At 46.6% G+C, this 25807-nt stretch overlaps 1 protein-coding gene across 2 annotated transcripts in view; it reads right to left on the bottom strand.

The window, feature by feature from the left end:
• The window catches only part of GLB1L2 (galactosidase beta 1 like 2), a 51640-nt gene that overhangs the window by 3692 nt on the left and 22141 nt on the right, over positions 1 to 25807 (bottom strand). For both annotated transcript variants that reach the window (XM_074936795.1, XM_074936796.1), the window contains 12 exons: positions 25619 to 25700; positions 21192 to 21256; positions 16607 to 16691; positions 14413 to 14550; positions 12965 to 13045; positions 11767 to 11873; positions 10556 to 10702; positions 9353 to 9424; positions 8357 to 8435; positions 6902 to 6989; positions 2057 to 2171; positions 217 to 333 (listed from right to left, as the gene is read on the bottom strand). In XM_074936795.1, coding sequence (XP_074792896.1) covers positions 217 to 333; positions 2057 to 2171; positions 6902 to 6989; positions 8357 to 8435; positions 9353 to 9424; positions 10556 to 10702; positions 11767 to 11873; positions 12965 to 13045; positions 14413 to 14550; positions 16607 to 16691; positions 21192 to 21256; positions 25619 to 25700 — 1176 coding nt within the window. The remainder of the gene's footprint in view (positions 1 to 216; positions 334 to 2056; positions 2172 to 6901; positions 6990 to 8356; positions 8436 to 9352; positions 9425 to 10555; positions 10703 to 11766; positions 11874 to 12964; positions 13046 to 14412; positions 14551 to 16606; positions 16692 to 21191; positions 21257 to 25618; positions 25701 to 25807) is intronic.

Raw genomic sequence — 25807 nt, 5'->3', positions numbered from 1 at the left:
TACAATACTGATCCAAAGTCAGTGTTCACCACAGTGCCTTTCTTTTACTGATAGCCAAGGAATGGTGCTGCTCTAACTTGAATCTCAACCTCAGGAAGAGCTACCCCCCATGCTTTGTAGAGTCAGATTAAGGTGAGTTTTTAAGGCACTGAGCGTTCCTGGCTAGCCTTAGACAGACGTGAGTCAGATAACCATGTTTAATAGAGAGCCTCTCACCTCATTGTTCCCAGGCTGTAGCCAAGTTGCAGGGAGGTACAGTGTTTCCTGGGGTCCGATTTTCCAGTAGCGTCCTAGGTTGTCTCCATTGACAAACACAACTCCTTTTTCCCAACCCTACAAGAAAGATAGCAGAGCAGGGTTACTGAAGCAATTGCTCTCAGCCACTAAGACCCTAGTGTTCTTTCAGGCCACCTGCTGCTAGACATCCCTCTTCTGCTCTTAAAGCAAGTTGTTCAGACAGATTTTAAACCCCTCATATTCCACTCCAGTCCTGCCATTAATGTACCTTCTTACCTGAGGAGCTCTGTCCCCAAGCCGGATCTGCCAAGGGCAGTGGCCAAAAACCAAATGACTTGTTTTGCAGTAGTAGCTAGAGGCCCTCGTCAGGAATCAGGACCCCATGTGCTAGGTGGTGTTCGTAGCCTCCATTACTACAGTAACTCTCAATCTTTGGGATATTTATTCTCAAGACTCCTGGGAGTTCGTTCCGCGTCTACAAAACTGTGACGAGACACAGCGAGAGTAAATGATTTGCCCACAGTAATATAGGAATGCTGTGAGACAGCAGGGAAATGAACCTGCTCTTTCCAAATCCGAGGTTAGTGTAATAATTACCGGACCATTCTCCCTCTTACAATTTGAGCAGTTTTACGAATAAGTCAATACTGCAGCCCTCATCGGTGTCGCATCTGAGGGCCTTCCAATAGTGCATGAAAGCACTGAGACTAACCTCCATCATGTCTGGTTCACTCTCTCATCCTCCCCAGGGGTTTTGTACTCCTGTTGGTACTGCAGTGCCAACACCGCTGAGGGAGAGTAAGCTGGTGCATCAACAAGAGAATCGCTGCTTGGGTCCATTGGCAGGGGAACTTTTGCCCTCAGTTACCCCTGTGCAACCACACGAATGATAATGAGGCTGGAGATGTACAACTTTGGTAATGAGGTGCTGGGGGCCACCATCTAAGTGCAAAGGGAGTTGGGGCAATTCCCCTGCTCTCCGGCTCCTGTCAAGTCATTTCTGCTGGAGATGAGTTAGCCCTGAGGCTCAAAGTAAAACTTCTAAAGGCAAATGCTAAACTCTTCTAGCTTTGCTCTTCTGAATGGGCCAGATAACAACAAATAGCAGGTTTATTTAAAAAAACGAACAAACCAATCGCCCTTCCCAAGGAAAAATATCATCTCCTTCAGAGCCTCTTTGAGGTCTTCCCCTACCATTACCTGCACCCTTTTCACGCAATGCCTGTTCATCATCATGCTATAACTATCTATATACTTTGTCTTGTAAACTACACGGAGACCTGAAGAACAGAGATTGCACTGGGGGACTGAAATAAAATCCAAGAGGAAGGAGTTCAAGATTTTAACAACGCACACAGCACTTCCTCTTCAGTGCTGTACACAGACAGCGCCACTCTCAGACCCCATGTCCGAAGGTTCCACAGCACTGTCCCTTTTACAGATAGCACAGAGAAGGGAAATGACTTGACTCAGGTACTCAGAGGTTTGTGCTCACAGCCACTAACCCTTTGCTACCCGAAGAGGAACAGCACCTAATTTATGTAAAGCTGGGCTCATTACTAGCTCTGCCAGGATGCCGTTAGAGGGGCAGGCCAGAATCACCCACGTTTGTCTCAGCAGGGCCTGTGATGGTGGAGGCTGTGTTTAACTGAATATGCCAGCTGGCAGTTTTAGGAGCAGACTTCTATGCAGCCTGCATGGGTGGCCTGCTTTACCACAGACCCATGAAGCGTGCTATGTGGTGCTGCCGCTGGAGTGGTTATGCCAGGGTCTCTCTTCAGCCATATGAAAAAAACCAGACAATAACTGAGCGACTCACCTCGAGTTTCAGGAAAGTGTCCTGAGGCAGATACTGCACTTGCAGGTTTCCTCGGAAGAATGCAGGACCCACGGCGTAATCCGGGATCGTGCTCCAAGCAGTTAGACCTCGCAAGCTGTGAGGGAAAGACAAACACGGTTAACAAAAGGAAAGCAACTTCCGGAGAGGAGCTATTCATGGGCCTAGGGCAGGCCTTAGGATCACTTCAAACAGGAGGCCACCCTAGGGGACCATTTGTTTTGTTACAGTGAAGTAGCTATTCACTTTCCTGCCTGAAATTGCTGCCCACTGGCACTGGTTTAGGGACAAATACTCAGCATGGGGACGTGGTTGTTCATTCAAGGCAGGCACCTCCTTACTTCCCAAGTTAATCCCCTGGTGAGAGAGATCTTGGCCTTCACCTTTCTCTGTCAGCAAGGTGAAGGTCTCCACTGTGAATGCAGTGAGACATGCTGCTACTGCTCTCTCTCTGCTTTGCTAGAAGTGAAAATCCCTGCTTCAAACTCACTCATTTCTCATCTCACCAACCACACTGGCTACCAGCCTGTCTCCTGGTGCATCCAAGGTGCTAATCTTAAACTACAGAGATCTATCTCGGGTATTGCTGGAGTGCCCGCCACACACCCAAGGTGTTGTCGTAGCAGCAGAAAACAGATGGGATACTGACAGACCCCTGATTTGTACTCTGCATAGGCAAGTAGTTAGGGACAGTGCATTCTTAGTGTATGTCTACACTGCCCCCCGCAAAAGTGTTCTGAACTCAGGTTACAATGGTAGTGAAGGCATGGCAACTCAGCTTTTAACCTGGTTCAAGAGCCTGGGGCAGAACTTCAGTGGCTAATGTGACTAAGAAGCTGTGTTAGCATGTCTTCAGTTCTCTTTGAATCCATTAGCTAATGATGGTTAGTTAACTCAAGGGAAGAACACACACTATGCTGATGGGCTCATGGCTCTGGAAACTCTTCCTCCTTTGGTCTGACCAAGCTAGAGCCACTTTCAGGGTATGCTCAGACGCTCGTATCTGCGCCCTGAGTAAGTGGCATGAGAGGCCATGAGTTTCTTCTGAGGCTTAGGAGTTTAAGTTGACTTTGATCCGGTTCTGCTCTCTATTTTGTAGCATGTTTTTAAAAAGACTATAAACATGCCCGGAGGCTAGTGATATGAAGCAAAACACGAGGCCCTGTGATCTAACAGACACTTCCCTGGGAAAAGCTGTTCAGGCTTCACTGCTTAAAAAAAAAAAAAAAAAAAAGAAAGAAAAAGAAAGAAAAAAGAATATGCTGGAGGTGAGGCTGCACACTCAAGGCTTGTCTATACCCAGAAAATACTGGTTTTACTAGACTGCTACTCTTAGTGGCACCTGCCCCTAGTGCAGATGCACTCAAAGGTACTTTCTAGCAGTGTAACTTATTTCCCTTCCTGTACAAGTAGAGGAATAAGGTATGCCAGTATAAAAAGCACCTTTTATACAGATATAAACTCCACATCTGGGCTTGTACCAGTATAACTACTGGTAAGAGAGTCATACCCTTAATCAAAATACTTTACCAGTACAAAACCAGTGTATAGACCAGACCTCACTTCAGCCTTTGCTCTGCTCACTTGTGCACAGGCATCATGAGACTGGCTTTAATGTCTCCAGCACAATCTAGCCTGATGCTGAACACTTTACCAGCTGGCCTCAGGTACTGAGACAAAGTGTCCTATGGAAACTCTGCCCCCCACACACAGTTTATCGAGTCTGCTGGAGTCCTTCCTCAATCCCTTCCCTTTTTGGGCAGACCTTCCCAGGTGTTTATCTAGACTTCTCTCAACAGAACTCCAGTTCAGAAAAGCACTTCAGCATGCTAGATTAGCCACATAATCTTGTGCTGCCCAGGTACGTGTTACAAGCCTAGGTTTTATAACACAACAAAGCAAAAACCACCACGCACCTACAGTACTGCACAATTTTCAAAGGCTCGTAACTCAGTGAAATCAAAAACAACTTCTGGACCAAGGAAGGGCATTTCAGAGAGGGCTAGCTGCAGGCTACATTTCACCTTTTGGACCCCATTATTTGCATGACAGAGCTGTTTAAAAGTTTTCTCCAGCATTCAAGTTTTCTCGGGGTTTCTTTCTAAGTGTACACATACTCAAAACTGCTGAACCATTTCAGTTCCTACTGCTTCAAACTTTACCTGACCTTGATTATTTTGGGGGACACACAAATACTGGGAAAATTCTGCCAAATCGATAGTTTCAAAAAAGAAATAAACTTATGAGCAACTGAAAACAGGGATCAGAGCAGCAGCCGTGTAAGTCTGTATTCGCAAAAAGAAAAGGTGTACTTGTGGCACCTTAGAGACTAACAAATTTATTTGAGCATAAGCTTTCCTGAGCTACAGCTCACTTCATCGGATGCATTTGAATGCATCCAATGAAGTGAGCTGTAGCTCACGAAAGTTTATGCTCAAATAAATTTGTTAGTCTCTAAGGTGCCACAAGTACTCTTTTTCTTTTTGAAAACAGAGTGAGCATAGACAGAGCCAGGTAACCTTAACTATAATGGTGGCTGCAATTCCTCTCAGACTAATGGCTGTAATATTTTATATCTGCACAGCACCCTTCAACTCAACAATTTCTGAAGTGCTTGACCAGTTGTTAATTTAAAAAACCCGCATCACCTGTCACCATAATGAAGCCATCTCTGGGGAGAAACACAGCAAGTGTAACAATAATTTGCAGCACACAAGGTCCTTCCCTCCAGTTCTTGAACGAAAACTCATTTGCCTGGAGAGCACACTACAAACCTATTTGCTACAGCCTTCCTGCCATCACCACCACCACCAAGGAACTACTCATACACAGAAGGCAAGTCAAGGTTCCTAGACCTTAGAAGAGGTGGCATGAAAATTCCACCATGCCATATTCTGTGGAGAATGCTATGGAAACCTAGGCCACTCTATTTAGCATTTAGATGTTATAGCGATGGATGCTCTAGAAGTACCTTAAGAAGCCCCCAAGATGGACTGCAATGTTATGATGGCCAAATGTAATTACTTGGGGGGGAAACTCCGGTGAATGCTCTGCTCTCATGAGAAATATTGCAGGATCTTTATTGCCTTCAGGTAGATTGGGCCTCAATTTTAAAGACTCACCCCAAACAGCTCCTTCATAGGCCCAATGCCCCCTTAAACTACGCTGGAACGTTGGGTCAGGTGTTAGCGAATGCCACCTACCGAATCAAACCCATCACTTCTATTGGCATTGGGTTTTTGCTGGATGTCTCCCATCCAAGTACTAACGAAGTCCAATTCTGTTTAGCTCATGGGATCAGATATCACTATCTGAGCCAATATAGATGCATCAAGTCTATTTTGGAATATATAATGCAAGGGCACCTTTGATCACATCAGGGGGTATTAGCAAGTTATTGGGTATGCTCAAAGTCTGCATCATTTCTTGCCTTCTTGTACCACAGGTGTGGTTGGGAGTGGTGATGAAGCAGAGAGAAAGTGAGGAGCTTAGAAGTTCCACAAGAGACTCAAAACCTTATCAGAACATGTTCTCTCCAATGCTGATCAGCAGCATCCCCAGATTCAAGCGAATTATTGACCTAGTGCAATGTGAATTCCACTGTATTGCTGAGCTAAGCCTGGCACAATCCCATTTTCAATACAGTGTACTCTGGCTTCCTACTCAGAGATTTCTACCTTATGATGTTTCATTGCTAATGGCCAGTTGCTAGTAACTGATCAGACTGCTGGCTAATCTTGCTTTTATGCCTGCATGGCAGCTCACTAGCTTTCATACCTTTGATTGGGAATATCCTTCTCTAATGACCCTACAGCACAAAGCTGACAGCTCACCCTGCCAAAGAGAATACCTTGCAAAACCTTCACTTAAAATATTTAACACTACCTGTTAGCACTGTCCTTAAAGGATCACTGTAATAAACTGACTAGAGAGAGTATACACATGGCTGACATCTACTGGACAGAATAAGAACACAACTGTATTTGTCACAGGCCCTGCAGTGTCCAGAACCAACAGAGATTCTCTCCCCTTTGGCTCGAGCAGTAGGGGTTTGCCACTTCGTAGCAGAAGTATTGGAGTTCTATACTTTCTACACTTTTAAATTCCAGGTGACCACAGCAGGCAGCAGAATGACAGCTGTTAAGTCCTCAGTCCTCACAAATGTGTTACATTATTTGGCAATACTGGCACTGCAAAAGCAAACCCTCTTGAGATTTTTGGCAGGAGTCCACAAAGTGACCTATGCTCTGTTGCTCTAACGACAGCCGCCTGGCTAGTTATCCCTCCGAGATTATTCTGCTTTAGCATTTAATACCGAAGAACACAATTTTAAAACATGAAATAGGGGGAAGCCATCTGGACTAGTAATACACTGTTAGGAGCTTCCTGAAATTACTTCCCCTCTCTATCCAGGGAGGAGGGAGTGTCCTTCACTGAAGTGTTTCCTAATCCCAAATTTCTGATCCCAGACAAGCCCCAGACTTTTACAAAATTCAAAAGGGTTTGGATTGGCCACATCTCTACAGGCCCGATCCAATGCCTATTAAAGTCAGTGGGAGTCTTTCCATCCCCTTCAATGGGGGGTTGTATTGGGTCCTAAATAAAGGTGCAAAAATAAGTGTTGAAACCCTCTGTACAATTTTAGTTGGCGTTATCAGGAAGAGATTCATAAGCGTGAAGATTCACCAGGTGCTGCCTTTCCGGGACACGTAACTGCTAAGTAGGTTTTGCACCTATGCCAAATTGTCTGTGCAAACGAAGGAGATATATATATGCCCTCCTCCTCTGCACAAACAATATAGATATATGTACATATATCTCCCAAACCTTTCCATGAAGCCAGGTTTCATCTCCAGACTGTAAATCTTGAAATTCCTCAAGGGGGTTTTATTCAGGAAGACGTCACCAATTAAGCCTGCAAGAGCAATAGAGGTAATAAAGAGCTGAGAAGCAACTAAGCTGATGGATCTTCCTATTTCAATAGGAGGAACAGCGGGATACGGAAAGTAGTCATGCTCTGCAATGGCATTAAAGCCCATATGGTCCCACTGCTCATCCAGATTGAGCAAGGAATGTTGCCACACTTTGCCCTCTCCTCTCCATCCTTTGCTTTAACTCACTAAGCTGAGAAACCCTCTCCTGGCAGAACGTACTGTTGGCGCACATAGCAGATTCACTTTTTATTTGGCTGTCCATACATGGATTTTTATTTATTTATTTATTTTTAAAGCAGCAGATCAGTTACTTCCCCAATACTCAGAAGAAAATGTGGACATCCTGGTATCCCTTGTACTCATCCACTGCTTTCTTCCCCAAGGATTTCAAAGCACCCAACAAACAAATTTAGCCTCACCAGCCTCCTGTGAGGCAGTTGAAATTATCCTCCTTTGCGGGTGGAGGAAACTGGCACACAAGAAGTCCAGGGCAGAGCTGGGAACAGAACCCATCTCTCCTGGCTCTCAGTCCAGGTCATTAACTACAAACCGATGGTTGAGATTGTCAAAGCAGTCCAGGGGCTTTAGGCACACCTCTTCCGTTAAAGCTAATGAAATATGTCTCTATATTCACTAGGCTGCTCTGAATGTTTCAGCCTACATTCCCCCCTATAAAACAGAACCCAAGGAATCTTGACTCCCAGTCCCCAGCTCTACCGGCATAAATATTTTACTGAGCTGGACATAGTCCGTAGTCCCAGGACCCTCAGATTATCTTGTACACTCAGATTATCTTGCTCTCCAAATCTCAGAGCAGAAACAGGGATCAGGAAGGAATTCCTTCCCCCCCCCCCCCCATGTATGACGTTACACAAGTGGATATGGACCTCATGGAGTGAGAAGAGGGGCACCCCGTCTATATTGGCAACCACTATAGGGAGGGACTTGGGAAGGTCTTTAAGATAGGTCCATCCCCCATGAAGTGGGCTATTTTCACCAACTATCACATGTCAGCTACCACCACCCTGGACATGTTTGAACTTATGGTCAAGAAGTGACCTATATTCTTTTATCAGTCTCCTGCCTTGGATGCCTTCTACTGCCTGACTGCAAAGCTACACAGCATTATCCAGGCACAGTGAAATTCTTGCATGCCTTTATACGACTCAATCCAACACACAGGATTTTAACATTCGATCTGGAGTGTTCGTTTCTTGAGCGCGGGAGCTATTTTTAAAAATGTCCTCCGTGTTGGAGGTCCTTGCTAAACACAGACTCAAAAAGAGGCGTTTATCTGAGTTCTCAGCCCCATGCACCAGCTTGGAAGGGAAGAGACAACTTAACCTACCTTTCCGCTGCTCATTCAGCATAAGTCCGTAATTGACGCGCCCGCAGTTCTCTACCAAAAGCCTGAGCTGTCTGAAGCCCTGTAAAGAATGGATCAGCCTCTGCTGAATCAGTGCACAGCCAAGTGCCAGGTCAGCCATGTTGAGCAAAGAGAGAAATCAATGGGATCACTCCAGGGGGGACTTTGCACCAGTAGTTTTGGCAGCTGTTTACAGGACTATAAATTACAGGCAGATGCCACAGCTGCAAGTAACTGCAATCACTGAGGAAAACTCAGCCTTCTCATGAAACCGTAATACATTTTAAATGGTTGAAATGGTATGTAGAGCTAGAAACAACATGTGTCCAACAGCACACAGGCTTCCATCACACAGCTCTACCCAGGAGTCACATTCCTGACCTCCAATATTCCCTCCCACTCACCCAATTCTCGTCTTTGGAGCCATGCACAGCTCTGCCAGTGCACATTTAGTAGACGTGCTACTCATATGGCCACTTTGTGCTGAACGGTTGGATGGTTTTGTAATGCGGGAGAGTGTGAGCTCAGAACACACGTGAGACCATCCAACTCATTTCACTTTGACCTAAGAGAAGTAAAAAGACTGATGCATGTTTTGTGCCTATGAGCGAACAGCCTACATGTCCTCAGTCAGCACAGGCACGGTCCCTAGAGCCCACTGTTCCATCTCATGGGTGTCTGCAGTGTGTGGGTGTGGCAGGAAGTGCACCAGCTGCTACTCTGGAGTGAACCTGCTGACTGGAGTTTTGTCCAAATATTTCCCCCTCTCTGAAGGATACTCTTGGCATTTTAAGCCACTCTGCTCCAACTGTGGAGTCATTTCAGGTTTGAGTGTAACAACTGCTCTGTGTCTCATGCTGCTGCATCGCTGGTTTGCACGAAGCTGGCATTAGACACACTTCTGGGCTCTGCATTCTTGGGGGTGAGCTGCAATTCTGTTACCCACATACCTCTCATGAGTGGTCTCAGATTATTTACCTGTCCTTCAGGAATTGACAGCTCCACCGTGTTGTAATCAAGGAATCCAACGAACACAGTGTTAACAAACACCTGCAGGAGAGGGCACAGGAGACCAGCAGAATTCGAAACAGGTGTACTAGACAAGAGATTAGAGCCATAACAGGGGAGGAAGCATCGTCTAATGCAGGGGTGGGCACACTTTTTGGCCCGAGGGCCACATCAGGGTTGCAAAACTGTATGGAGGGCTGGGTACAGAAGGCCGTGCCTCCCCAAACAACCTGGCCCCTGCCCCATATCCGCCCACTCCCACTTCCTGCTCCCGATTGCCCCCCTCAGAACCTCCGACCCATCCAACCTCCCCCTACTCCTTGTCCCCTAACTGCTCCCCCCAAGACTCCACCCCCTATCCAACCCACCCGCCCCCTGACTGCCCTGAAGCCTATCCACACCCCCGCCCCCTGACAGACCCCCCCAGGACTCCCACACCTATCCAACCCCCCCGTTCCCCATCTCCTGATCGTGCCCCCCCTCCCCCCCCAAACCTCTGCCCCATCCAACCGCTCCCTGTCCCCTGACTGCCCCCGGGATCCTCTGCCCCTTATCCAACCCCCCTGCTCCCCGTCCCCTTACCATGCCACTCAGAGCAGCAGGAGCTCACAGCCCCACCACCCGGCTAGAGGCAGCCAAAATGCCGCACTGCCCAGCAGGAGCAGAGGGCCAGAGCGTTGGCAGCGTGGCGAGGCTGCAGGGGAGGAGGGACAGCGGGGGAGGGGTCAGGGGCTCGCCCCCCCGGCCGGGAGCTCAGGGGCCGGCCAGGACAGTCCCGTGGGCCGGATGTGGCCTGCGGGCAGTACTTTGCCCACCTCTGGTCTAACAGGAGTCAAGACTCCTGGGGTTTATTCCCAGCTCTGCCATTGACTCATTCTGCAATGTTGGGCAAATCAAGGCATTTCTAAAAATGCACCATGATTTCCTACCATTACCTTCTGAGGATAGATTTGAGCTGATGTTATTGGAGTTTAAACAGACTTGGACCTTGAGCCTGGGATTTAGGGAGGATGTAGGCTGGGGCTTCGTTATGAATAGCACAAGGGAATCATAATTCTACTCAGGGAAAGCCTGCCACCTTGGTTCATGGCTGGCCTATTTCACGCCAACTACCGCAGCCAAGCTATTTGCCTTTCTGTAGAGTCAGAACAACAACTGCTCTGTACTCTTTACCTGTGCTCGGTCCCGGACGTTGTCCCTGGAATGCAGCTGTCCTCCGCCGGATATGACCGTCTCATAGAGCGTATACCCATAGGCCTGCCCGTTGCCATCATTCACTGGCAGGTTCTCCATGTTAACCGGGAACTCTGACTTAATGGGCTGCAAAGGAAGAACAAGTAACCTTTCTAAGGCTACACAGGGGCAGCATCATCAGCCAAGTAGCTGCTATGTCTCACAAACCAACATTGACTCAAATCCTATGCAAAAGCTGCCTCTCTTAAAGGGCTCCTGGGGTGCAACGAACTGCAGCTAAGTGATGAGTTTCAATCCTGCCAACACCACCCCTGCTAGCTGGATGTCTAAGCCTTCATCAGACACAGATGTTCAATTATGGCTATTTCCTCACTTCCTTGACAACCTGCTCCATTGCCTATGGTGCTGAAAGCTTCTTCCGTGCTGCAACTTAAACCCATTGCTGCTTGTTCAATTCTGGGTGAATAATTAGAGTAACTGATCCCTGCTTTCTTCACGTAGGAGGTAGTTTTGGTGTAACGGCTCGGGCCAGGGACTAGGAATCAGGACTCCTGCATGCTATTCCTGTCTCTCTTGCTGTGTGACCTCGTGCTAATCTATTGACCCGTCCTGTGAATAGGAAAGCATCATTAACCCATTTTACACCCTGGGGGACTAAGGCCCAGAGGGATGGCTGAGGGTTTTGTAAAGCTCTGAAGTTCCCAGATGGAAGGCGCTCCAATGAGCGTGAAGTATTAGTAAATGGAACAGGTGACAAAATGGGTGAAGCCTCATATTTGCAAAACCAAGCATCCCTGAAGCCAAATCCCAGCAGTCCCACATCTTCCTTCTCGGTAAATAAATGGGAGTTCCATACAACATACTAGGCTCAGGTCTTTCCGATAAGACCTTAAAACACAGGTCCTCTCCCTGTGACATTAAAGATCATGTAGCACTTTAGAGACAAATGGCTCTAGTATCCTTGGCCAAAATGTGCCCTCTCCTCCCCATTCTTGTGCAGCATGTGCTATACAAATGGGTTGACTTCCTCCACCCCAGAGTGGCTGCCTTTCACTGCAGCTATAGATACAAAGTTTGTGAAGCACCTTGAGGTCCTTCAGAATAAGATTATATTATTTCATAGTGCAACGTGTTTCTTTGCATCATCCCATCCTCTTGGCACATTCTCCAGCTCAAAGGACTGTACCCACCTCTACAATAGATGGCAGCACCTCCCACAGAGAGACATACTGCGGCAGCAGGACTGCGCCATATGATGCTTTGTCTGTGATCATAGGAGGGAGGGGCAGAGGCTGCCCTGCAATGCAGAAACAAGACAGGTGTTATATTTCAGTTCTGCTAGATAGATGCTACAGAAGGCGACAGGGGGGCTTATGGGCACTCCCTGATTCTACCTCTAGACCACAGCTCTTCCTCTGGAAACGTCTTTGATCAATCTCCCTATGGGATCAAACAGAGCACTGTATCCACCTCAAAGAGAGCTCAACCAAAACTGAAAGCTGGGCCAGGGCTGGTGTATTTATTCAGTGGTGAGAGCCACCTGTCCAACTCCAGAGAGAACAAAATGCAAACGGGATCTGTACAACAAAAGCACTTCCCCAGATCTGCATTGATTTTAAGTTTGCTGGCATGACATTTCCCCTGCATGCGGAGACTGTTAAATGCATGCATCCTTCCCGTTGCTGGGAAGTCAGCTGAAAAGCCATTTCTGTAACAAGCTGCTCTACATCCCCACACTACAAGAAGGATGTGGAAAAATTGGAAAGAGTCCAGCGGAGGGCAACAAAAACGATTAGGGGCTGGAACACATGACTTATGAGGAGAGGCTGAGGGAACTGGGATTGTTTAGTCTACAGAAGAGAAGAATGAGGGGGGGATTTGATAGCTGCTTTCAACTACCTGAAAGGGGGTTCCAAAGAGGATGGAGCTAGACTGTTCTCAGTGGTAGCTGATGACAGAACAAGCAGTAATGATCTGAAGTTGCAGTGGGGGAGGTTTAGGTTGGATATTAGGAAAAACTTTTTCACTAGGAGGGTGGTGAAACACTGGAATGCGTTACCTAGGGAAGTGGTGGAATCTCCTTCCTTAGATATTTTTAAGGTCAGGCTTGACAAAGCCCTGGCTAGGATGATTTAGTTGGGGATTGGTGCTGCTTTGAGCAGGGGGTTGGACTAGATGACCTCCTGAGGCCCCTTCCAACCCTGATATTCTATGATCCCTGGGCCTCCTACTCTTCAGGAAATGCTTCCAACTAATCTGCGGGACATATCCGTGTGGGGAGTAGCAGGGATCCAGCAGAGACCTTTGGTGGTCCATTTTAAAGCTTCTCTGGTATAGCACAGGCCAGCATTTAAGGGGTAGAGAAGCTGCTCTGAGGTTTATCACCACCTATGATCTTGGTGAAGAGTTGACGGAGTCTGAAGAACTTGGATGTGTAGTCTCCAGCCTCTGTCAGCACGGCGTCATAGTCTGGAAAACAAGCATGCACCTGTCACAGAGCATCATCAGCTTTAGGAAAGTACTCATGCAAGAGGTCAGAGCCAAAGGGGTAATATGTTTATCTCAGGCCTTGTTGACATTAAGGAAGTCTGCACTGGTATAGCTACGTTGATTAACTACACAAGCACAAAGTTCCTTAATGCAGACAGGGCCTGAGACATTGTCTCACTGTGTAGAGAGACAGCTACTTAATAGTAAAGTAATTCTGAAGATGGGCGTAAAATAAAAGTAAAGAGAAACAGCTTGAACCCACACCTATTGCTGGTATAATGAAGTGTATGGTCAAATTCTGTCCCCCACGTTCACTTCTACAATGCCTGACTGAAGTCAAGGGTAACGAACGGCATGAAAGTCTGAGGACACAACAGGGCTCTTAACCGATACCCTTCCTCTCCCATGTACACCAGTGCCATCCATTTCCCATTATGCTTAATGGGTTTTCCCCTGCCTCATACAACTGACTGACAAATAAAATATTTTCTTAACTGTTATTGCAAGCCAAAGAGGAGGGGAAGAAATATGGATGCATGTTAAAGGCCTATGTTTCAGGTATGAAATCTCTCCACTTGTTGCAATCAGAGGTTCAAATCACAGCAAGCTCAAGTCAGCCCTTCTTCCACGCAACACAAATACGTTGAGGACAGTGCCATGCAGTAAATGGATAGGCGTCCTATCTGCCTTGCATGGTCCCAGACACCTTTCCATAAGAACACAGATTTGCCTTAGCATTCTCTGCTAACATTTCCTCTTTTCCCTCACTGCTGTACTGTGGCTGCTGCTCTCCTCCCCAGTGTTGGCTGCACATACTGTGAGGGTCCCATTCTGCATCTGCCCTTAACTCCATGTAGGATAAAGTCAATAGTTTTGGTGAGGACTTTTGGGATGAAAATTGCTATAAGATACTCTTCAAATTGTTAAAAGTCAAAGCCAAACAACCAACTATTTTGGTGTCAGAAGTCTCAGATGGTCTTTCCTTAATCATTAATTGAAAGAGAGGAGAGACACTATAGAGAAAACAGCACCACTTGATGTTAACTATATGTCTTTATCTACCCAGTGGTTTCTGACTCAATTCATAGTAAAGGGCTCCCCCAAATACTGGAATAGGGCGAGAAATCTGGAGTGTTAAAGGAAACCCTCTGTCACAGTCACACCATCTTCCCAGATGAACCAAGATCAGGGTCTTTCTTCTCTCCTGTCTGGGTGATGGTGATGCAGAGACAGCACCTAGATCGTTCAAGAAAGTGATGGGCATAGAGCTTTCCATCAGCTGCAGCTGGCTCAAAGGCTGCAGGCTTGCAATGGGCATGCAAGCGAGGCAGTGAAAGAAAACTCACCGTAACTTGTGACATCTGGCTTGTATTCATCAAAATCCAGAGCACCATTCATGAAGCCAAAGTTGGTGCCCCCATGGAACATGTAGAGGTTGATGGATGCTCCTGTTTTAAGGACTTCTGCTACAGAATTCACCATATCTGTAAAGGAAGGAAAACTCCCAATAATGGTTCCGAACATCACAAATCAAGAAGGTAGTATAACATAGTACGGACTGAACACGCCAACAATTCAAGAATTTCAAACTGAGCATTTTGTTTACAATCACCCCCCTCTCCCAATGCTTCATGAGCCCAATTCATGCCTGGGGTAACTCCAGACACTTACAGCTACCTTATAGAGTATCAAAGGGGTAGCCGTGTTAGTCTGGATCTGTAAAAGCGGCAGAGTCCTGTGGCACCTTATAGACTAACAGACATATTGGAGCATAAGCTTTCATGCGTGAATACCCACTTCTTCAGATGCAACTGAAGAAGTGGGTATTCACCCATGAAAGCTTATGCTCCAATATGTCTGTTAGTCTATAAGGTGCCACAGGACTCTGTCGCTTTTACTTTATATAGGGCAACCTTTCCACTTGAAATGTTCTGCAGGAATAATTCATACACAACCCATCCGAGAGAGCCTACATTCCCAAAGCAGGCAAAGTTTTCATTGACTTCAGTGGGAATTCTGCCTAGGCAAGGACCTTGATCTACTATACTGATGACATAGTTACACAGAGAATTGCACAGGTAGGAGACAGGTTATTTTAGATGCATGATGTTATGACCAAATTATTTAAGTTGCCTTTATTTTTTTAAGATATATTTATTTACCTTGTTTCTTAATATATGAACTGAAATGGGACACGACCCTTTTGGAAGTAGTAAGTTTGAATGAGGTTTATGTTGACCATATCACCCACAAAAGGTAAAATAATCTTGTTGGAGTGAAAACAAATCTATTTACTATGCATATAATGTAATGACAGAGCTATCACAAAATCCTCATGTCATTTTTACTACTGCTGTAGCATACATATGCAGAATAGAGTCCCTTAGAAATTTGCACAAGTTAGGGACGAAGTAGCTGAGGCACTGGGCTAGGAGTCAGGAGATCTGGATTCTATTCCCAAATCTGCCACAGAGTCCCTCTGTGACCTCAGCTAAGTCATTTCGTCTCTCTATGCCTCAGTTCCCCATCTGTAAAATGGGGCTAATACTATTTCCCTCTCCACATGGGTGTTGGAAAAATACATTCATTAATGATAGTGAGGTACTCAGATTCTGTGGTGATAGGAGCCACATAAAAATGTAGATCACTAGAACAAAGCTTTACGGGCCTGCTCCAATGCACACTGAAGTCAATGGAGAATCTGCCAGTGACTTCAGTGGGCAATGACGTGTCCCTACGATGACCCATACCCCTGAAGAGGTAGGGAGATAGGAAACAGTGGAGGTGGTGAAATAAAACCCAGAAGTCCTTTCTAAGCTCCTCACAGTGACTATCCTTATTTCCTTTCCCTTCCACCTTATCTCTAACCCCAATTACAAAAGTTTTCTACCATCGACATAACTATCAGTTCTTCACCAATTTCATTAGCTTGTATGTTGTATCCACATCGCCTACTCTTTGTTTGTCTCTTCAGACTGTAAATTCTTTAGGGCAGAGATTGTCTCTTTTCTGTGTTTGTACAGCCTCTAGCACAATGGGAGGTCGTGACCCAGTTGAGGCCTTTTGGACACTGCCATAATATAAAGATTGACGGCTAACGTCAATGTTTAAATCCAGATTGATTGTTTTTCTGAAAGATCTGCTCTAGGAATTATTTTGGGGCAGTTCTCTGGCCTGTGTTATACAGGAGGTCAGACTAGATGATCACAATGGTCCTTTCTGGCCTTGGAATCTATGCAACTACTCCTTGCACTAGCTTGTTGATATGCTAACTCCTAGAGCAGTGAAAACAAACTTATTTGAAAAATGCCACATAAAAATCACTACTTGACATTGACAGGGATAAAGAAAGACAAAAAAAAAACCCACAGCAGTGTGTGAATCCACTACAGAGGTTATAAATTTACAGGCACTTGCTTGGAGCTAGGGGCATCGCTAGATAGGAAACTTGATGGAGACAGCATTACTGTACCACGTTTGTTGACAGCAGTTTATACCGCAATAAATCCTAAGTGTGCGATGATAATATATGGTGCTCACCATCTGCATCAAAGACATTATGAGGGCCGCCCCAGCTATCAAACCATCCAGTCCAATACTCCATCACCATCTTCGGCTTATTTTGCTGTTATAAAAACAAAAGACAGAATTACATGGAATGGGGTGGTATGGTGATCCAGTGCTCACCCTTGTTTTCCAGAGGCCCATCGTCTGAGTGCTGTTGGAGGAAAAGGCCCTTAAAAGGGTTTCTTCTCAAGTGGACAGAAAAGATCTAGAGATAAAACCCTGGTCAAGCAAGACATAGAAACACCTAGGACAGATGGGCAAAGCAGAGCCTGCAGCATATACAGTCTCCTACGATCACACCACCAGAAGGGAAACACAAAGCAACGCAAAAGAACAGGTGACACCAAATGGTTCCACATATCAAGACTTTGAGCAACTGGAGCAAAAAAACAAGCCAACTGCGATGGTTTAGTTTCTGCTAGAAATTCACATTTATAAATGTCTACTTATCAGCCACACCACTGCAGTTTATGAGTTTGCAGGTGTGCTGTAGCCAATGCTTGCCAAGGTGGGAACAGCAGACCATAGCGACTTAATGCCTTTTTAATGCTGCATATGGTGATGGCAGGAAAGCATTAGCCTTTGCAGGAATTAGGTCTTCATTAAAAAGCAATTTCTTCCCATTTGTCACGGCTTGCCAGCTCCTTTACCTCCTGTGGAATTCCGCTTGACCCCATCACACCAGACAGTACCATGTGCGATCAGACTTGTCAGCACTCCCCACTCAGGACGTTTACTCCTAGTCAAGGCAATTTCACCTTGTGTTTGATGGGTGGGGGTTATCTGATGCTATGTGAAAGGGATAAGGTAAGCAGAATTAAAGAAAATCATGTTCTATTAGGAGAATACAACTGCTGGTGCCTGTAACGTTCTAATTGCTCCAGGTTCAGATCAGCTCTTGATAAAATACAGTATCAATCAAATCAGTCTCAGACAAAACAGTCAAGCAGGGCATTTAATCAGCGCCTTGAATAGAGACCACATCAAGGACAAACAAACCTATGATTCAGACTCCCTAAGAACACGCATGGTCAGCCCTCCAACCCCTATAATTAACTAGTGTTGCAGACGGAGTGCTGTTCTCCAAGGGTCATGCTGTACCTGGTGATCAGCAATGACTATGAGGTTGGTGGAGAACATGCTACTTCTTGCTCCAGTGCCAGCTCAACATGGCAAGGCCAATTACAGCAGAACCTCTCTAGCCTGTGGGTCACAAAGTCAGGTTAAAATGGCTGGATTTGCCCCGCAAACTTTCCAAGAATGTGAAATCCCAATTAGGTTCCAAGCTGGAAAATGGGGAGATGAGAGAACAGACAGGCCACAGCCCAGGGACACAAAGCATTTCTGCAAATCTTCCAGGCTGGCATTTAGGGGAGGAAGGGAAGGTGTTGGTGGTGGAGGAGGAGGGAAGAGTGTGCAATCAAAGAGGAGATTGTTATCATATAAAAAATAAAACCTGGTCCCATTTTGCTGCTGTGGCATCTCACAACCAGGCTGCGATCTGAGCGAAGTGCTCATTCACCAATTCCCCACCTCTATACAGCTTACATCTCTGACAGTGCAAGGAATCTGGGGCACTCAGGTGAAACACTAGACTGGAGTGCTCCTCCACAAATGAGCAGTGTTAAATAAAACACCATGCAGGCAGTGTTGAGGGGGTGCCCTGGGACAGGATCCTGCATGAAGCGCTGTCATGAAGCCAATATGTAGGCATATCTGCAACAAGACAGAATGCCATTGAGTCTAACTGCCTCCTGATCAGTTTTGGACCGGGATACCCTAGTCGTTAGAGAGAAAAGACTGCTAGAGTGGTGAATCACCCCAGGTGAGGGTAGGAATGACGCTACTACTGTTTGCTTGACACAGACTCAAGACATCACCTCCACCGCCCCACTGTATCAGTTACAAAAGGACAAAGTACAGTACACAATGGGTTAATCCAGTGCTTGGTGTCCTTTGCTTAAATTTGATTTGGGTCTGAAATCTAATATAGTTCACCACCTTAGCTTATCCATACCATCTGGCATTACACACTTAGGAGAGGCTCAGGCTTGGAATGGAGGTGTGAGGGCTGTAGATCAGGATTGAGGTGCAGAGTTGGCAGAGTTGAGTGGGACCCTGGACTGGAACAGCAGGCGGTGGGGGCATTGCAGGTGAAGACTGGAACTTGCTGGCAAAGCTGCAGAGCAGCTAAGATTGAGATAGCAGGGGAGGAGCGAGTTAGGATGGCAAAGCTAGAATAATAGAGGAGAGAGCAAACAGCGGCGACACATACCAGGCCCAGACAGTTCATGGAGTCCGTTCCATGAACTCTATAATTCAGACCGCCTTTTTCAATTGCCAGAACCTGCTGTTCAAAGGCACCGAAATAGAGAACCCCGTTTCCAAGCCTGAGTGACTAAATTAGGGAGTCCAGTTCTCAGACTGATAAGCAGGAACATTTAGGAACGTGCCTAAATGGCTGGTGGAGCCCTTCAAATATGAAATCATGCACCCAAACTTCCCACTGAAGCTGCTGTAATGAGCTGCCGTGTTGAATTTGCTTTATCAGAGGAGACTGAAACCTCTATTACTGTGCACTGGCCCCTCGCTAGGGCTGCAGCGCAGCCTGATTGGCAGCTCACTGGCCCCTCGATGATTAAATGCTTCTGAAACCACGGCGTTGCTCAGCCTGACCCTGACTTGGCTGGCTGTGTCATAGGCACGATACTTTTATTTTTATCCGGATCTCGACATGGCTGTGACTGTGTGTGAACCAAGCAGCTTGGCAAACAGAAGGAGCCTTCACTCTGCTTTGTGAGTTCACTTGATTTAAGAAACACTTAGTCCACCCCACAAAAAAATTTGATACACAGGGGATTTAAACTTTAAATTACCCTTAATCCCTTGGATACTTAGTATGAGTCTAAAGAACCTTCCCATCACCTTCCCATTAACAAACACTTCAGGAGATAAGATTTCTGGCTTTCGGAGATACCTGGCTACAATTAACCTTTATAGCACAGTAGGGAAGGTATTTCAAGCCAGGAACAGACCAATGCCCAGGCTCCTGTGGGTCAGGCAGAACAGCACAATCCTCTTTAAATGAAACACACAAGCGTCAGGCTATCTCCACTTGTGTAGAGAGCCCTCAAGCTGCAGGAAAGGAGGTCTCCAGTTCCAAGATCCAGTGGTACCTGCAGATTAATACTCAAAAGCAAAGAGAACGTGGAGAATCAGAATGCTGCCAAAGCAGTCAGGCCCAATTCCCTGCTGCCAAAGTGAAATTATTCTGGCCTCTCTTCAGTGGATCAATAGCTGCATATGTCATGGAACAATGGAAACCCAGGTGAGGGGAGTCAGATCAGGACCTGCAAATAGGAAATCTGCTCACAGATTCCCAAGGGCTCCACCAGCAGAACACTTCAGAATGCCATCCCCTCTTCTCCCCACCAGCATGCACAAGGCACTCGGTTACGGCTATGAAGGACACACTTGCCAGAAAGGCTGCTGTGGAGTCCTGCCTTCTCCTGCCAAAACTTGTTCACTTTAATTGTTTAATTGATCACTCAATATTAGAAAAAGGAATTACCAGACGTTCAAATCTGTTAAGCACTAAAAAGGACAGACAAACATAGACCTCATGCTGCAAATTCAATCCGGGCGAGGGGGATAATTTAATCACATGTTGCTGGTGGCTTTGTGACGTAGCAAGTCTATCGGGGACATCGCAGCATCTTGCTTTTCCACCACACTCATTCCCACCATACCATTCCCTCGAGACGCAGCTGGACTAGTGCCCCGCTATCCAAACACGGGGGCGGGGGGGGGGGGGGGGGGCAGAGAGGCTGGCTGGCCGTTGAATACCCAACCCATATCTAAATCTGCATTTTGCAAACAGCCTGTAGCTTTATACAGTGCTACCCATGTTTTCCATATTCTCAGTAACCTGGAGGTTGGCTGTGTCCCCTCAGGGCTGCAATGACTGCAGCTGTGCTCTTGAAAAGCTGTGGGCTTCTGTCCTGAATATCTAATCCCTGTGAGGCTGAAACGACGCTCTTAAGAGTTCTGAAGCTCCCAGCTGCCCAAACCCCCAATTTCATGAGTATCCATGAATATTATGAAATTAGGATTCAGCCCATTATGGGCTGAACCAGAACCCTAGATCCAAACATCCCCCATCTTTGAAGCATTCAGAAATTCAGAGCTTGATCTGCAGCCTGTCTCTCTCTCTCTCTGCTTTATACCAGAGCTGGGTCTCAGCTGTAGAAATTCTGATGCAATGGCACACACACTATCCCCCCGCTTTCCAAAGAGAGATCCCAGATTGCGAACACTAGCCAAGCTCCACAACCATACGGGAAAGCAAGCAGTAAGTGAGCATTGGGGTGCAGCCTCATTAAGGTCCCATCCAACTTCCACTGAAATCAATGGGAAACTTTCCATTGACTTCAAAGGGATTTGGCCCTAAGGGAAGAGGAGTCTGGAGCATCCACCACAAAAATAAGGTATCAGTGCTTGGATGCCACTGTTTCAACGAAAAGAATAGGCTGAACAAAGACAAATCTTTTCATCTTACCTGTACTGTGTCGAGATAGACCAGGAAGCTGGAATCCACCTTCTGAAAGTTAACAGTGGCCAAAGCTGTTGAGAAACAAGAGTCTTCACTAGTGCTGATAAATCAATCCCCTCAACTGATGGAACGTTTCCATATACCAGGATGGGACATCAACCTGTCACCAACTCAGAGGGAAAATAAGCCAATTACTGAATCATTAACACAACATCCTGCAGCACGCCTGGGTGCTCCTTGGAGGTCTCCGATCCAAATCCTGACCTACCATGAAGCTTCTCAGCTTGTGGACTTCGACAAACAGTGGAATAGCTGCAGGCCACATTCCTAGCTCTGAATGTTCACACAGAGATACAAGCAAGAAATAACAGCAGCTCACCTCATGGGGTATCCCAAGGCTTAATTAGCATCCGTAAAGCACTTGGAGATCCTGGGATGAAAGGCACCATAAAGGAGAACTGTTATTATTAGAAATCATATCTGGAGGCAATTCTGATCTCCAGGCTTTAGCTGCAGGATACTCTATCCCTGGCAGAGGCTTACAGCTTAATGGTTCTGTGGGGGTAGGTGAACAAGAGAGGGATTGAGAAACCACAATACAAATGAGCCAGATAGATCTCCCAATTAAAGTCTACATCTCAGCAGGGAGACACACAGTGTTTCACCGGAAACAAGCCAACAGCTAGATTATGCTCTTTGCATGCTGGGTGAAAGGCACTGACTGCATAGTCCAGGAGAACTAGTGCACATGGCACTTTGACAACATACATGGCAGCCCAGGAACCAATATTCCTCAACCCAACAGGGGCTGTGGTGTGAAGAACCCTTAACTCTTCTCTTGCCCTTGCCTAACATTTAAGACACTCCAAGTGCAAGAGCTCTGCAATGTAAGGAGCAGTGGTACAAGTATTGTTAATACAGAAGTACATTATTCCACAATAATCTAAAAGAGCTGGCATCAGCTCCAGCCCCTGTTTTGTCAAGCACAATGATTCAAACAGAATATTTACAAGAGCCAGAGCCAGCATTTCACCATTTTTACCTGGATTTTCACAGATTTCTGTGACCAATGTGCAAACCCTGAGACTTTGGTACAGACAAGCAAGTCATTTCTTTTGCAAGAACAAAACATGAGTTTACTGCTGGTGGAAGGCACTGGTTGAAAGCCCTGGAGACAAGGTGCCCAGTATTGCTCTCAGTGCAAATCAAGAACTCCACTGAAACTGGTGGGAGAACAAAATCGAGCCCAAATACTCAGATCCGATAAAGGATGGGCAGCAGCAGGTAAGCTTTACACACATCCCATCCCAGTGCACTTCAGTCCTGACCTGGAGGGACCAGGAGTTTGGATTCTGTGGCACATTTAGCCCTTAGGTTCACTGTCAAGACTGCCAACGAGATTGCCAATTAGTGCAGAGTGTGATAGTAGTTTAATGGGATGAGGCCACCTGTCCACTCGGAATTAGCCATACATTGCTGAGCAGCTATCAAAGACACTGGGGAGCGACAGAGCAAACCCAGATATAATGGTGAACTAGCTAACTAGGTTCTCTGGAAGCTCTCCTTCCCTGTCTGAAGCACCTCCCATCTTCACGGAATACAAGAGGCAGTTTTTGATAGGATGCCCCAATAACAGCCACCCACAGCCCCGTGTCTACCCCCTTGGTTGAAATTGTAATCTGCACAGCGATGCAAAGCCTGCTCCCAGGGCCCTGCCTGATGAACTGGGTTGGACGCTGGGGATTGCTGTGCGGGAGATACTTTACCCTACTCTAGCCTGTGGAGAAGTACTGAAGCTTCTTGGCATTGCCACGCCAGTCTCAGGGTTCAAAAAGCCTCTGCAGCTCTTGCACCTCCTTCCTCAGCCCAGGTCGATGGCTGATGGATCCATACAGACTGCAAGCTACAGGCTTCAATGCTACCCCCAGAGAGCTGCAGCATGTGGCATATGCTGTGTCCATGGGTGTGGAGGGGATGCACACCATCAGAAGCCTTGCTCCCACCACTGCACTGATTCTGAGGCCAGCAGGGTCCTTTACAGCCACAGAGCAGGGGCTAGGAGAGAACTACCAGACTGGCTACGACACCCTGGGGCAGATGCCCTTCCATAATGGATATTCTTCTCTGCAAGGCACCTGTCAGCCACTAGCATCAATGGGAATCACACACACGTTTTAAAAGGAAACCAAGCCTCCACTGATGAGAAGAATGAACCAGGCCTCAGGATCATGGCTTTATATTCCTCTCCAGCCTCATGGCAGCAGTTTCTCCTCTCTCATCTTTCTGCCTATTTCTACAGCAGATTCTATTACCTTCCCTTTTGTGTTTTCAGCCACCTTGCTGCTGCTGCAGCATCACTGGAAGCCCTAGTTATTCCGCATTCCTGATTACTTGACATGTTGACTCTAATGAGCAGATTGTTATGACATCTAAAAGGCGAATTGGTATCAAAGCCCTCTCATCATACAGCCCTCTGGAAAAGACAACTCCGCACGAGAGAGAGCTCCAAGGCGGTAAACATTCCCAGGAAAGGCAACGAGTGCTAAAAAGGGGATTTCCACCCCCACCCCTTCCAAATGCTGAGCTCACTGGCAGGGAGAGAGTGACCCTGTGTGGACAAGGCTGGAAACTGCTGTAGCTGAAAGAAAAACTGGAACAGGCTACACTAAGTCGGGGTGCAACTCCACAAGCTTCAGAGTTACACCAAGAATGCATTCCCCCCGCTTTATTTATTTAAAACGTAAGAGCAAAGAAGAGTGGGGAACATCTCTTATTTTGTGATCTCCATGCAGTTCTCTCTGGACTGAACATCAGCAGCACTTGTGACCAAGGCTACGATTTAGCCATGGGTATTTTTAATAAAAGTTATGGACAGGTCACGGGCAATAAACAAAAAGTCACAGCCCATGACCTGGCCATGACTTGTACTATAAATACCCCTGACTAAATCGTAGTTGCTGGGTGAGGGTGGGGGGCGCTCTGGCAATGCTACTGCTGCTCTGGGAGTGGGTCGGGGAGGCTCCAGCATGCCACTGCTGCTGGGGGGGAGTGGTCTGGGACCCCGCCGCTGTGGCTCTGGAAGTGGGAGGGGCGGCTCAGGGCCCTGCCACTGCTCCTAGATCGCTGCTCCGGGGCAGCGCCAGGGCCAGCTGCCTGGGGCTGCCTAAGCAGCAGCCACTGTGGCTGGCCCAGCTGCTAGGCCGGCCCTGGGGTCAGCCACACCTGCCGCTGCAGAAGTCATGGAGGGCCTATGGAATCCGTGACCTCCGTGAAAGACTCGCTGCCTTACTTATGACTAACATAGCCCTGGGACCTGCAAACCATTACACAGGAAAGTAATCATTACTCAGATGGGTAGCCCCACTGAAGTCAATGGGAACAGTGAAGTGATTAAGGGCTAGTTGCAGGATCAAGCACAGAAAAAGGAACATCTCAATATGGTGCTGTAAACAACACCATCAAATGCAGAACACAGAAACTGGAATTCATGCACCTGGGTTTCTGTATGGCTAGGTGCTAAACTGGGTTTTTAGGAGTTATTTTCAGGGAGATCATAGCTCATTAGGAGGATTGATTTTTTATGAGATTTATATCACAAAAGTCAACTTGTCCCTCCCGACTCCTCTTCGCACCCGAAAAGCTCCACGCTCTGGGGACAAGCGCACAAATGCCACAGTAACCCACGGCTAGCCAGCCTGCCCCTCTACAAACGATTTTCAACCCTTTCAGAGCGGTAAATTTCAGTCTCCCATTTCGGCTTTTCATGAGGCCTTCTGACTTTTAATGTAAAATACAAAATCCTAACAAAAGGTGATTGCACTTTTAATAATTGTTAGGGTACCAAGTGCTTACATGTAGGCATTTTTAATATGTTAAATTGAAATAAATAGCTAGGGCAGTATTTTTAGCATCAACAGCAATTTCAACCTCTTTGCTCAACACCTCTTGGTATCTGATCTCTTTCATCTTCCAAAGAACGCTAATGGAAGTTGCAGATGCTCATCACCAAACAGGACGAGGTAGCTATATATGGTTAAACCTTATTATATCCAAGCTGTTCATCCCTATCAGCCCTTGACTCCTCCACATGGTCTGAAAAGTGATATATAGCTCCTCGGTGCTCCAACATGCTGTATAGCCATGGTGCAACTCTGCTGCCATCCATATCCCAGTCATTACATTGAAAAGGAGTGTGCACTAAGCTCTTTGGGACTCTTTTTTTAGTTCCATGCTTGTACAGCATCTAGCACAGTGGGATCCCCGTCCTTGACTTGTGCTCCTATGTGCTAACACAACACAAAAAATAATGAATAATAAAGATGTACCTAAGGAAATGCACCTCCCCTCATTTAAGGCATCAGTCTTTTCCACCATTCCAGACTAGAAGAGTAGCTTTAACTTTTCCCCTTGAAAAGCACTGCAATGCCACATACCTCCTTCTACGTAGCCAGAGGAGAGTCCATCCTTGTTGTCAGAAGTCATTAACAGTTCCACAATCCCTCTGTCTAACAGGGCCTAAATGGGGGGGGAGGGAGAAAAAAAATCGTGTTGGGTGGGACCCGAATTTAACATTTCACCGGCACACGAAGGAGGTACAGTTCAGTACCATCTTTCTTTGCGGT

The sequence above is a fragment of the Natator depressus genome, chromosome 22 (genome assembly GCF_965152275.1).
Source record: "Natator depressus isolate rNatDep1 chromosome 22, rNatDep2.hap1, whole genome shotgun sequence".
NCBI lineage: Eukaryota > Metazoa > Chordata > Testudines > Cheloniidae > Natator > Natator depressus.
The sequence above is the reverse complement of the archived record's forward strand: the minus strand, read 5'-3'. Positions and strand labels throughout refer to the sequence as shown.